Source organism: Chiloscyllium plagiosum, chromosome 14 (genome assembly GCF_004010195.1).
Source record: "Chiloscyllium plagiosum isolate BGI_BamShark_2017 chromosome 14, ASM401019v2, whole genome shotgun sequence".
In the NCBI taxonomy this organism is placed as follows: Eukaryota; Metazoa; Chordata; class Chondrichthyes; order Orectolobiformes; family Hemiscylliidae; genus Chiloscyllium; species Chiloscyllium plagiosum.
The window spans coordinates 42,147,687-42,160,768 of record NC_057723.1 but is presented as its reverse complement, the minus strand read 5'-3'; the positions used below and the strand labels follow the sequence as shown (position 1 = coordinate 42,160,768).

At 39.0% G+C, this 13,082-nt stretch overlaps 1 protein-coding gene across 7 annotated transcripts in view; it reads right to left on the bottom strand.

Annotated features, from left to right (window-relative positions):
- Nucleotides 1–13,082, bottom strand: part of LOC122556680 (solute carrier family 23 member 1-like) — a 128,795-nt gene that overhangs the window by 65,970 nt on the left and 49,743 nt on the right. For all 7 annotated transcript variants that reach the window (XM_043703706.1, XM_043703707.1, XM_043703711.1 and 4 more), the window contains 2 exons: nucleotides 7,364–7,486; nucleotides 3,654–3,811 (listed from right to left, as the gene is read on the bottom strand). In XM_043703706.1, the coding sequence (XP_043559641.1) occupies nucleotides 3,654–3,811; nucleotides 7,364–7,486 (281 nt within the window). The remainder of the gene's footprint in view (nucleotides 1–3,653; nucleotides 3,812–7,363; nucleotides 7,487–13,082) is intronic.

Here is a 13,082-nt window from a genome sequence, read left to right as displayed (position 1 = left end):
GAGTAACCCATCCAGACCCATTCCCCTACATTTACCCCTGACTAATACCTAACACCATGGGCAATTTAGCATGGCCAATTCACCTGACCTGCACATCTTTGGATTGTAGGAAGAAACTCACACAGACATAGGGAGAATGTGCAAACTCCACACAGACAATTTCCCAAGGTGGGAATCGAACCTGGGTCCCTGGCATTGTGAGCCACCATGCCACCCACAGGGAAGCTGTAAATCAGGATTCCAAAAGTTTCCTACATGCCTTGAGAAAGCCCGTTTTAATCAATTTGCTGAAGCAGTCAGAGGAGGAGATTTCATCTAAAATAAAATATTATGAACAGATCTGTTTAATCTGCAACTATCTGAAAAGTAGAAGTTCCAGGGACAAGATAAATTATTATTTTTTTGATGGTGGGTTAGTGTTAGGCCTACAGGATGATTTTTGGTATGCAGATATCATAACTAATGATAAGAAAAAAAGGATTCTAATTTGGGTACTGCAGATATATCAGTTCTTTCAGATGCAGTGTAGTGCTTAAAGCCTTAATTTCTCTTAACATCTGCAAACTTTGAGGTGCCTAAGCTATCACAATAACAACATGGGAGCAAATACAGGCTACCCTTTCCTACGAGATGGATATAATTAGTAATGACAGCTTAATAACAAAAATGCTGCACTTGGAGCATGAAAAGCAATATAAATGCAGACCTTTCTTTTTCTTGCCCTTTCTTCCTTCACCTCGAGGGGAATTGCTGCAATTGCTGACTCAGCTCAGCTGACATTAATATTTCCACTGGTCAAGCAACGACTGAGAAAACAAATCCTAAAGTATACTGTTTCACGAAACACTCTTCTGTGTTTTGTATTTATAGGTATATAACTGCTTTTTCTTTTTAGGTAAAAACAAGGAGTGCAGATACTGGAAACCAGAGTCTAGATTAGAGTGGTGCTGGAAAAGCACAGCAGGTCAGGCAGCATTCGAGGACCAGGAAAATCAACATTTCAGGCAAAAGCCCTTCATCAGGAATAGAGGCAGGAAGCCTCCAGGATGGAGAGATAAATGAGAGGTGGGTGGATGAGGAAACTGGTGAAGTTGGAACTGGGGTGAGGTGGAGAAGGGGAAATGAGGAAACTGGTGAAGTGCTTTTTCTTTTTGTCTGATGCCTGCAATTTGATGGTCAGATACCATATGAAGACACAAAGGAAAACAAAGCTACAGTCTAAATAATGGGTTGCACTTAAATATTCAATAGAATTAAAATGAGGTAAGTAATTATAGTGGTGTCAGGGAATTTTAAATATCGAAAATACTGGATTTAAGAAAGAGAAAAGGTAGATTTTTGAAAAGATAAGTTTTGAATGAGATTAAATGATACAATGTCATTAATGACAATCACCTGATGAAGAGCGTCGCTCCGAAAGCTAGTGTGCTTCCAATTAAATCTGTTGGACTATAACCTGGTGTTGTGTGATTTTTAACTTTGTACACCCCAGTCCAACACCGGCATCTCTGAATAATGTCATTAATGTTTGATTTGGGGGTAGGGGTTGCTGAGCAATCCTTGGGATCCATTTGACTGTGTTTGCTACTTGATATGCTCTGAAGTGCTGAATCACAAAAGTGTCTGTTACAGGTTTTACCTTAGGCATATTCTGGATATTGGAAATAAATTTCATGTATATTGTAAATTTAGAACATTAATACAGAACTTCTCACTGTTTGCTCAAAACCTTAGAATCTTGGGCCTTTATTCTCTTCAGATTTTGTGCGTTTTCATACTTCGTAGACTTAAAAAATGTGACTGATCTACAGCCAAATCATGACTTAAATTTGATGGTATCCTCTGGAATTGTAACACAACTGTCCAAACTGGGGATGTAGGCATACGTAAACAACAAATGGATGCCCAATTGACTTTTAGTACTTCGAATTAAAAGGAAAGAACAGTGACCAGGAAATCATAAGTTTCCTGTCAACAAAGAAGTACTGACTACAATTGAAGAGTAATGTTTTGTTTATACAATACTGTCGGATATCCGGAATTCTAACATGAATGCAAACTTATTCTTATAAGATTTGTCAGGCAGAAGATTCTAAAAAGAATGACTAGATTCTGCAACAGTAAACTGTTGCCCTGGAAGCAGCTCACCGAATTATCAAACAAATAGAAGAATAAAATATAGTGTTGCTGTGTGGTTATTAATGAAAAACAACTCCAATAACATCGCAAAACCTGTGTCTCATAATTAAAATGATCATTAAGAATCCAAGTGTATTATTGCTTAAATATCTGCTAAAAATAAGACCATAAGATCATAAGACCATAAGCCATAGGAGTATAAGCAAGGCCATTTGGTCCATCGGGTCTACTCCACCATTAAATCATGGCTGATGGGCAGTTCAATTCCACTTATCCGCACTCTCCCCGTAGTCCTTAATTCCTTACGAGATCAAGAATATATCAATCTCTGCCTTGAAGACACCAATCATCCCAGCCTCCACTGCGCTCCATGGTAATGAATTCCAACAGCCCACCACTCTCAGGCTGAAGAAATGTCTCCTCATTTCCATTCTAAATTGACCCCCTCAAATTTTAGGGATATACCCACAGGTTCTACTCTCCCTGCCAAATGGAAACAACATCTCAGCATCCATCCTTTCTAAGCCATGCATTATCTTGTAAGATTCTTTTAGATCTCCACTTAACCTTCTAAATTCTAATGAATACAATCCCAGGACCAGCAGCTGATCATCATATGTTAAAGCCTACTGTTCCAAGGATCATCTGTGTGAATCTCCACTGGACAACTCCGGTGCCAGTATGTCCTTCCTGAGGCGTGGGGCCCAAAATTGGACACAGTATTCTAAATGGGGCCTAACTGGAGTTTTATAAAATCTCATAAGCACATGTCTGCTTTTATATTCCAACCCTCGAGATAAAAGACATTACATTTGCTTTCTTAATCACGGTGTCAACCTGCAAATCAACCTTTAGAGAATCCTGGAATAGTGCTCCCAGATCCCATTTGTACTTTGGCTTTATGAATTTTCTCACTGTTTAAAAATAGTCCATGCCAGTATTCTTTTTCCAAAGTGCAACACCTCACACTAGCTTATGTTGAACTTCATCAGTCATTTCCAGGACCAGTCTCCTAAACTGTCTAAATATTTCTGCAGCCTACCCACCTCCTCAGTACTACCTGTCTGTCCGCCTAACTTCATATCACCGGTGAACTTCACCAGAATACCCCCAGTCCCTTCATCCAGATCATTAATATATAAAGTGAACAGCTGCGGCCCCAACACTGAACCCTGCAGGACCCCACTTGTCACCAGCTGCCATTCCGAAAAAGAACCTTTTATCCCAACTCTCCGCCTTCTGTCAGACAGCCAATCCCCAATCCAAGCCAGTAGCTCACCTCGAACACCATGAACCCTTGCCTTACTCAGCAGCCTCCCATGAGACACCTTATCAAAGGCCTTTTGGAAGTCCAGACAGATAACACCCACATGTATTCTTGTATTCTTTCGATAATGTATTCTTTCATTAATTTTCTCCAATTTTATAAATTAAAAGATAGTAGAGTACAAACATTGAGATTTTAAAACAAACAAAGATATTACATTATATGTATATTTATGAATGTTACAAACCTGCATCCGAGTGTTGTCTGAATAAGAGTTGTAATTCCTACACATGTGAAGATGGTACCGATCAGCTGACTGACTGTGTGCTGATCTTTTGCAACACAGAGTGCTTCAGCCAGAAGGAAAGGTACAGCTATGGTCCCACTAAAACAAGTTAAATAGTGCTGGAAAGCCAAAATTAAAAAAAAATTAGCTTCATTTATGTTTCACCCAGGTGATTGAACAAACAAAATTACTTCAGATTGTCATCATTGTGTTGATATATTGTCTATTGATTTTCAAATACCATTGTCTGATTTTAGCAATTAGGACTTCCATAGACAGAAATATTTTAAAAGGGACAAAACATTGACTTAAAATGGCCACAATAATCACCGAATCATACGAAAAGTTTAATGAAACTAACATAAAGTAAATAAAACTATGTGAACTGAAATGAATATTTTTATTGTAAGACAATTCACCTCATCAAAAGTCTTCATTGTCCCATTTTGATTTATGCTTAAGTGAGAGACTGGCTTAAGATTGACATTTAAAATACATACATACAGATGACTACATTTGTCTATTCAAAAGCTATGAGCATTTTGTTTAATCATGATGGGCAATGTAGCTAATGTCATAGGCATGGTGGCATGTGCAGCTAGGTTCCCAATGGAATGGCTAAGAATGCAAGTTGAATGACTATGACAGCATGAATTAGCAGTCTTAGGATGACAAGCGAATAAGGAGAGATCATTAGCTTCATGGTGACAACAGACGTCTCACACGAATGAGAAGAAAGATATATTCAAAGCATGCATAGGAAATATTGATAAGAATGTCTGATATAAGTGTTAAGGTAGTCAATGACAAGAGAACTGTAAAGACATTGAATGAAATATGGGAACTAAGATCATAAATTGGCCTTCAGACTGTATAAGCAGAAATCTTGGTAGAGTTTGCAAAGAATTTCTCTCAGCATATGTTTGTAAGATTAAGTCAGTAATAGCTTAACTCAAGGCTCAAAATGACTGTTTGAACATTTACAATTATACCTTGATGGGAATTTTCACATATTGAAGTCTAAACTTTGTATACAATTAGCAAACATAAACAAAATTCCACAGATAGGATGGAAAAACAAACTTGTATTTAAAACAAATGCCTGTAGTAGAAAGGAGTGATGGATTTTCGACCCTAGACCCAGCAAGAGAGTGAGAATCAGTTCTTCTACTTCAAGCAGGAAAAGCATCTGGTGACTGCACTGATGGGAGAGAAACATCAGAACAGAGGATTAAAAAAAGGATACCTGCAATATTCATGGTTCCTGATGATTTAAAGGTATCAATCAAACAACCATGGTCTCAGGCTAAAACCCTATACCTCACAAATACTTCAGGACCTTAAACTGTATACTCCTTTCATCTTTCTTTTTATACTGGACACTAACTCATTTTGTCTTTGCTTGCTGTCACAACTTTATTATTTCTACCAGTCGGTTTTAAAATGGTGCTTTCTCACAAGAAAACCTCTTAATTGGCTCATCATTCTGACTTTAAAAAGTTAACTACATTTTAATTGGGGAATAGTCTGGCTGCATGCTATAAAAGGAATATTGGGAGGAATTTTATAGAGTTTAATTAGTGTGAAATATAATGAGATTTATGGCAGAACAACACAAGAATTGTGATAAGGCCTCTCTTGACATTGTGACTCTCATGTCATTTTTTATACTTTTGACGAGTGGCATGGCGAGTTGCTCACCAAGCAATGATGAGTTGCCTAACAAGTTGGATTACAGGTTGTTAAATGCCTTCATGACTCAATTAGCCTCATTAATATTCAGCTACTCACCTTACCAAATGTGCCAAAAAAGCAAGACATTGAGAAATCTTGGCAGAAACCAGAGCGGGTAGCTGGCGACTTCAGCATGCCAAGTGCTCTGAACAACCTCCATGTTGGAGAGCAGGCACCAACACTTCAAGTACCATCCATGGTTACCAGGCACATGTAATCCATATCCACAGTCATTGGCATCTGACCTGTGACAGCTTCCAAGAAACTTCATGGCACAAAACCGAGCCATGTACAATGCACTTTTGCACTTCGGTGCTAGAATGGTAACTAGTGGGGGTCCCCAATGTACTCATATCTGACTTATGAATAAAATCATATACAGGAATGTAATTTTACAGATCTGAGTTGCAAACACTTCCTGTACCTACAAATAGTTATTTTATATTATCCTGATTGTGTTCTGACTTGCATACAGACTCAAGAATAGAACTCGTTCAGAACCAGGGACTGGCTGCAATGCCGCAGCAAGGACATTGCATGCTCAAGGCCATGCACATAGCTAATGGACTGGACCAAGTTGCATCTCAGTTCTCCACTTGCTGTCATACCACTACCAATTGAGTCTATCTGGATGCTCACAGCATCCCTGCCTTTTATTGATTGTGTGTGGCACTTTGTCCTCTCTGCCGAAGATGCCAGGTCTATATTAATTCTTGCTGCATGCAGCAATAAAACTTAGTTAGCTACATGGTGAATAAATTCCACGCCCCTTCCCAAAAAAAAGATGCAAATCCCACTTAGGCATAATCATGCAAGATTCAGTCCATTGATCATTGTTGTATGTAACCAGTGAGTTTGTGAAAACAGGAGTAATTTCACTCCTTCTCACACAATTGTAAGAAAGCAGTAATGAAAGTAATTGAGATGCAAGCTAAAATAATTCACAAAAATGCCCATGAATTTTCACAATGCTTCCCTTAAAAGACTAAGGATGATGATTCAAGTAAAGATGTGACAGCTGCCAGTGGATATCATGTTGACAATATTGTCTTCTTGCAACAGTAATATAACATATGTTCAACTGAAAGGAGAGCAGGCTACCAAATCTCTCAGTACCATGCTAAATGTATAAATAGACAAGGCTAAATTAATTTGCTTCCAATATCCCTCTTGATATGACAGCTCACCTCAAATCACCATCTATTCCCAAGGGTTTGCTCGAAGTGACAAAGGTATTGAATTCACATTATTCCTTAAACTCCTGCTCGACAGGGCAATGTGTTTGTATTGGCTTGCAACATCAGAACCTCAGAAATCTAAGATTTTTAATGGTTTCTGTATCAGGGCAGAATCGCTTCCATTTCCTTTCCTTGCAGACAGATGATTCTAGCGATATAACATCCACAGGAGAAAATAGCTTAATTCTGTAAGCATTTAGGAATTCTTCAATGAAAGGAATAAAGCATAGCTATTTCAGGATAAAAATATCAGGCAACAAAATAAGCTGGAGAAAATTCAAAGAAGTCTAATGTGACTGAAAAGCCAAATGCAGCTTATGTAGCTTTAAACAAAATAAAAACTCCTGCTGAAATTTTCATAAGATTGTAACAGCACAAATCATATGGAGTGCCGCTCCACTGACAAAAAAAATGGATATTCTAAAACAAGCGTACAGGGCCCATAGGAAGCATCTAAAACAAAGATCCATACATAAAATGGATTTGAGTCTCTGGACCCAAAATATTGATTCTGCTTTCTTTCCTAGATATTGCCAAGCCTGCTGAATTTCTCCAGCAATTTCTGTTTTTGTGTAAAATGACTCATTGTGCTTCTTATACAGAGTAAGTATTTTGTTTAGCAACTACTCTTATAAAGTTGTAATGTGATTAAGTATTCGTAATAAAAAATGTCACACATGCAAGTAAAACAGCAAATACCTGAAATCCAAGCAAAATGCAAAGGTACCAGGGAGGAACGTCCTCTATTTTGTAGATCATATCAAAACTGTTACTTTTAGGAAGAGTGGATTGCACTGGATCATTTACTTTAGCTGCAGAGTCCTGAGAAACAATAATAATGTAATATCCTGTCAGTCGAAACCATGTTATTGTAAAGTCATAATTGATAGTAAAGCATTATAGCATGACTAGATATGAAACTTGTTAAGAGCTGTAATATTAAAGTAAGTTGCATTTTAAAAAATTCTTACATAGGATATGTTAAAAATGTAATTTGACTGATGTAACATTTCATTTGCTCCACCCTTCCTGAATGAGCATCTTATTGCAGGATTATGATTCTAAGCCTCGCCAGCATTTTTCAAATCAGAGCCAAAATGCTAAAAGTTAGGCGGTTATTCAACTGGGATGAGTGGATATATCAGCAAATATGCAACTAATATCTTGGGCCCCTCAGAGAACAAGGCTGAGGACATGAGAATGAGGAAGCAAGAAATGCTCGGGAAGTTGAATGAATATTTTACATCAGTCTTCATCTTAGGAGACACCAACAGCATTCCAAACATATTAAATAATCAATGACAAAAAGGAGGAGAAAAAATATATAAAAAATACAATATCTATCACTAGCAAAGAAATACTAGGGAAACTAGTGAGGCTAAAGACCAAAGCTTCCCTGGACCTGTTGTCTTGCATCCTAGGATAATAATTTTAAAAAAATTTCAGAGATAGTAGACACATGGGGTAATAAATCTTCTGAGAATCCTTAGATTCTGGAAGAATCCCAGATGGTTGGAAAACTTCCAACATAAATACTTATTCATAAAGGGAAGTGGTCTAAAAGCAGCTAAATCTAGGCCAATTAGCATTACCTCAGTTGTTGGGAAAATGTTAGATTTTAAAATAAAATAAAGGTTGCAATAACAAAACATTTGGAAATACGTAATATGATCAATCAGAACCAGTATTGCATCATGAAAGAAATATCATGCCTAATAAATTTTTGAGAATTCTTTGTGGAGGAAACAAGCAGGACAGTAAAAGAGTAATAGTGCATGTGATACATTTAGCTATACAGAAGGCATTCAATAAAGGTTTGACACATTAAGCTACTTAATAGGATAAAAAGATGTCCATGGTATTGGATGTAATATACTCACATAGAAAGAGGATTGGCCAACTAATAGAAAACGGAGAGCTGTGATAAGGGGAGGGGCATTTTCAAGATGGCAGCCTATAACTAGTGCTGTGCCACAAGGATCAGCATTCGGCCACCGTTATTGAAAATATATATTAATAGTTTGTATGAGGAAAATGAAATGTACAATAGCCAAGTTTGCAGATGACAGAAAAATACACAGAGAGGCATATGCTCTGGCTGACAATCTGCAGAAGGATATAGACAGATAAAGCATGTGTAAAAATTTAGCAGATAGAATATCATGTGAAACAACATAAAATTATGTGCTTTGACAGAAGGAAAGAGGAGCTGAATATTACTTGAATTGAAAAAGACTGCAGAAATCTACAGCAGAGGGATTTGAGAGTCCTTGCGCATGAATTGCAGAAAGCTAGCATCTTGGTTCTGTAGGTAATGGAGAAGACAAATGGAGTGGAACATAAAAGTAGGGAAGTCTTGCTTAAACTATACAAAGGACTAATCAAACCTCAGCTGGAAACTGAACATTTTATGCCCCTTATCTAAGAAGAGATACCCTAACATTAGAGATAGTCCAGAAATGGTTAATGAGGCTAACCTGATATGGAGGAACTGTCGAATGAAAAGAGGTTGAGCTTGTGCTCGTTAGAATGTAGAAGAATGAAAGATGACTTCACAAAATTACAAGATTCTGAGACATGACAGGGTGAATGCAGGAGAATTGTTTCCCCTTGTGGAAGAGTCCAGGACCAGACAGCATAATCACAGAATAAGGTATTTCACGTTGTAGACATAGGAGGAAAATATTCCCCGCTGAGGATAATGCATCGTAGTCATAGAGTCATCAAGATGTACAGCACAGAAACAGATCCTTCTGTCCAACTCATTCATGCTGACCAGATATCCCAACCTAATCTAGTCCCATTTGCCTGCACTTAGCTCACATCCCTCTCAAACCTTCCTATTCATATATGCATCCAGATGCCTTTTAAATGTTGCAATTGTACCAGTTCCACCACTTCCTCTGGCAACTCATTCCATACATGCATCATCCTCTAAGTGAAAACGTTGCCCCTTAGGTCCCTTTTATATCTTTCCCCTCTCACCCTAAACCTATGCCCTCTAGTCCTGGGGTCCCCGACCCCAGGGAAAAGACTTTGTCTATTTATCCTATCCATGCCACTCATGATTTTATAAACCTCTATGAGGTCACCCCTCAGCCTTCCACACTCAAAGGAAAACAGCCCCAGCCTGTTCAACCTCTCCCAATAGCTCAAATCCTCCAACCCTGGCAATGTCCTTGTAAATCTTTTCTGAAACCTTTCTAGTTTCACAACATCCTTCCGATGGGAAGGAGACCAGAATTGCATGCAATATTCCAAAAGTGTCCTAACCAATGCCCTATACAGCCGCAACACGACCTCCTAACTCCTGTACTTAATGCTCTGACCAATAAAGGAAAGAATACCAAACACCTTCTTCACTATCCTATCTACCTATGTCTCTACTTTCAAGTAGCTATGAACCTGCTCTTCAAGGTCTCTTAGTTCAGCAATACTCCCTAGGTCCTTATATAAGTCCTGCTAAGATTTGCTTTCCCAAAATGCAGCACCTTATATTTATCTAAATTCTCTATCTGCCACTCCTCAGCCCATTGGCCCAGGATCTGGTCCAGATCCTGTTGTAATCTGAGGTAACTTTCTTCGCTGTCAACTTTACCTCCAATTTTGGTGTCATCTGCAAATTTACTAACTATATCTTTTATGCTCACTTCCAAATCATTTATATAAATGATGAAAAGTAGTGGACCCTGCACTGATCCTTGTGGCATTCCACTGGTCACAGGCCTCCAGTCTGAAAAACAAACTTTCATCACCAGCCTCTGTCTTCTACTTTCGAGCCAGTTCTGCATCCATGTGGCTAGTTCTCCCTGTATTCCATGAGATTGAACCTTGCTAACCAGTCTCCCATGGGAAGCCTTGTCAATCGCCTTACTAAAGTCCATATAGATCACATCCACCACTCTGTCCTCAATCCTCTTTGTTACTTTTTCAAAAAACTCATTCAAGTTCGTAAGGCATGATTTCCCAGATTGTCAGATTCACTCGCCTCTATCACAGTTAAACAAAGGAGGGAGCACGTAAGCAATGCTGCTTTTGCCAAAACCTGGGATTGAACCAGAGTCCTTTAGTCTAACGCTCTCCCAACTGAGCTATTTCAACAATGATTTCCCATGCACAAAGCCATGTTGACTATCCCTAATCAGTCCTTGCCTTTCCAAATACTTGTAACATCTGTTCCTCAGGATACCCTCCAACAACTTGCACACTGCCGACATCAGGGCTCACTGGTCTATAGTTCCCTGGCTTGACCTTACCACCTTTCTTAAATAGTGGCACCATGTCAGCCAACCTCCAGTCTTCTGGCACCTCATCTGTGACTATTGATGATACAAATATCTCAGCAAGGGGCCCAGCAATCACTTCCTTAGCTTCCCACAGAATTCTAGGGTACACCTGATCATATCCTGGGGATTTATCCACCTTTATACATTTCAAGACATCCAGCACTTCCTCCTCTGTAATATGGACATTTTTCAAGATGTCACCATCTATTTCCTTACATTCTATATCATCCATGTTCTTTTCCACAGTAAACACTGATGCAAAATACTCACTTAGTATCTCCCTCATCTCCTGCGGCTCCACACAAAGGCTGCCTTGCTGGTCTTTGAGGGACCCTATTTGCTCCCTAGTTATCTTTTGTCCTTAATATATTTGTAAAAACCCTTTGCATTCTCCTTAATCCTATTTGCCAAAGCTAACTCATGTCCCCTTTTTGCCCTCCTAATTTCCCTCTGAAGTATATTCCTGTTGCCTTTATACTCTGTTAAGGATTCACTCGATCTATCCTGTCTATACCTGACATATGCTTGTTTCTTTTTCTGAACCAAAACTCAATTTCTTTAGTCATCCAGCATTCCTTACATTTACCTTTCACCCAAATGGGAATATACCATCTCTGGACTGTCGTTATCTCATTTCTGAAGGCTTCCCATTTTCCAGCCGTTCTTTTACCTGCAAACATCGGCCACCAATCAGCTTTTGAAAGTTTTTGCCTAACATCGTCAAAATTAGCCTTCCTCCAATTTAGAACTTCAACTGTTAGATCTGGTCTATCATTTTCCATCACTATTTTAAAATCAATAGAACTGTGGCCCCAATGTGCTCCCCCTTTGACACCTCAGTCACCTGCCCTGCCTTATTTCCCAAGAGTAAGTCAAGTTTTGCACCTTCTCTAGGAGGTACATGCACATACTGGATCAGAAAATTTTCTTGTACACTGTTAGTAAATTCCACTCCATCTAAACCCTTAACACTGTGGCAATCTCAATCTATGTTTGCAATGTTAAAATCCCCTACCATAACCATCCTATTATTCTTAGAGATAACTGAAATCTCCTTACAAAGTTATTTCTCAATTTCCCGCTGACTATCAGGAGATCTATAATACAATCCCGGTAAAGTGATCATCCCTTTCTTACTTCTCAGTTCCACCCAAATAACTTCCCTGAATATATTTCTGGGAACATCCTCCCTCAGTACAGATGTAATGCTATCTCTTATCAAAAATACCACACTCCCTCCTCGCTTGCCTCCCTTTCTATCCTTCCTGTAGCATTAGTATCCTGGAACATTAAACTGTCAGTCCTGTCCATCTCTGAGCCATGTTTCTGTAATTGCTATGATATCCCAGTCCCACATTCCTAACCATACCCTGATTTCATCTGCGTTCCTTTTAGGCTCCTTGTATTGAAATAAATGCAGTAGGAGAAAGTGAGGACTGCAGATGCTGGAGATCAGAGCTGAAAGTGTGTTGCTGGAAAAGCGCAGGAGCAGGAGAATCGACGTTTCGGGCATGAGCCATTCCTGAAGAAGGGCTCATGCCCGAAACGTTGATTCTCCAGCTCCTTGGATGCTGCTGACCTGCTGCACTTTTCCAGCAACACAATTACAGCTTTGAAATAAATGCAGTTTATTTTACCAGTCCTATCTTGTTCTCTGCTTTGAGTGCTTGACTACCTGCCCTGTCCGTTTGACTCATTTCTTTTCTCAACTGTACCAGTCTCAAATCTTTCAATGATCCAAAAATGTGAATCCTTCTCCTATACACCAGCTCTTCAGCCATACTCTCATCTGTTCTATCCTCCTATTCCTACCCTCACTAGCTCATAGCACCGGGAGTAATCAAGATATTACTACCCTTAAGGACCTCCTTTTTAAATTCCTGCCTAACTTTCTATATTCTCCTTTCGGAATCTCATCCTTTTCCTTTCCTATGATGTTGGTACCAATATGTACAATGACTTCCTGCTGGTCCCTCTCCCCTTTGAGAACATTCTGCACTCTCTCTGAGGCATCCTTGATCCTGGCACCAGGGAAGCAACACACCATTCTGATTTTTCTCTGCTGGCTGCAGAAACATGAGTCTATGACCCTGACTAGAGAGTCCCCTATCACAATCAATCGCTTGGAATCC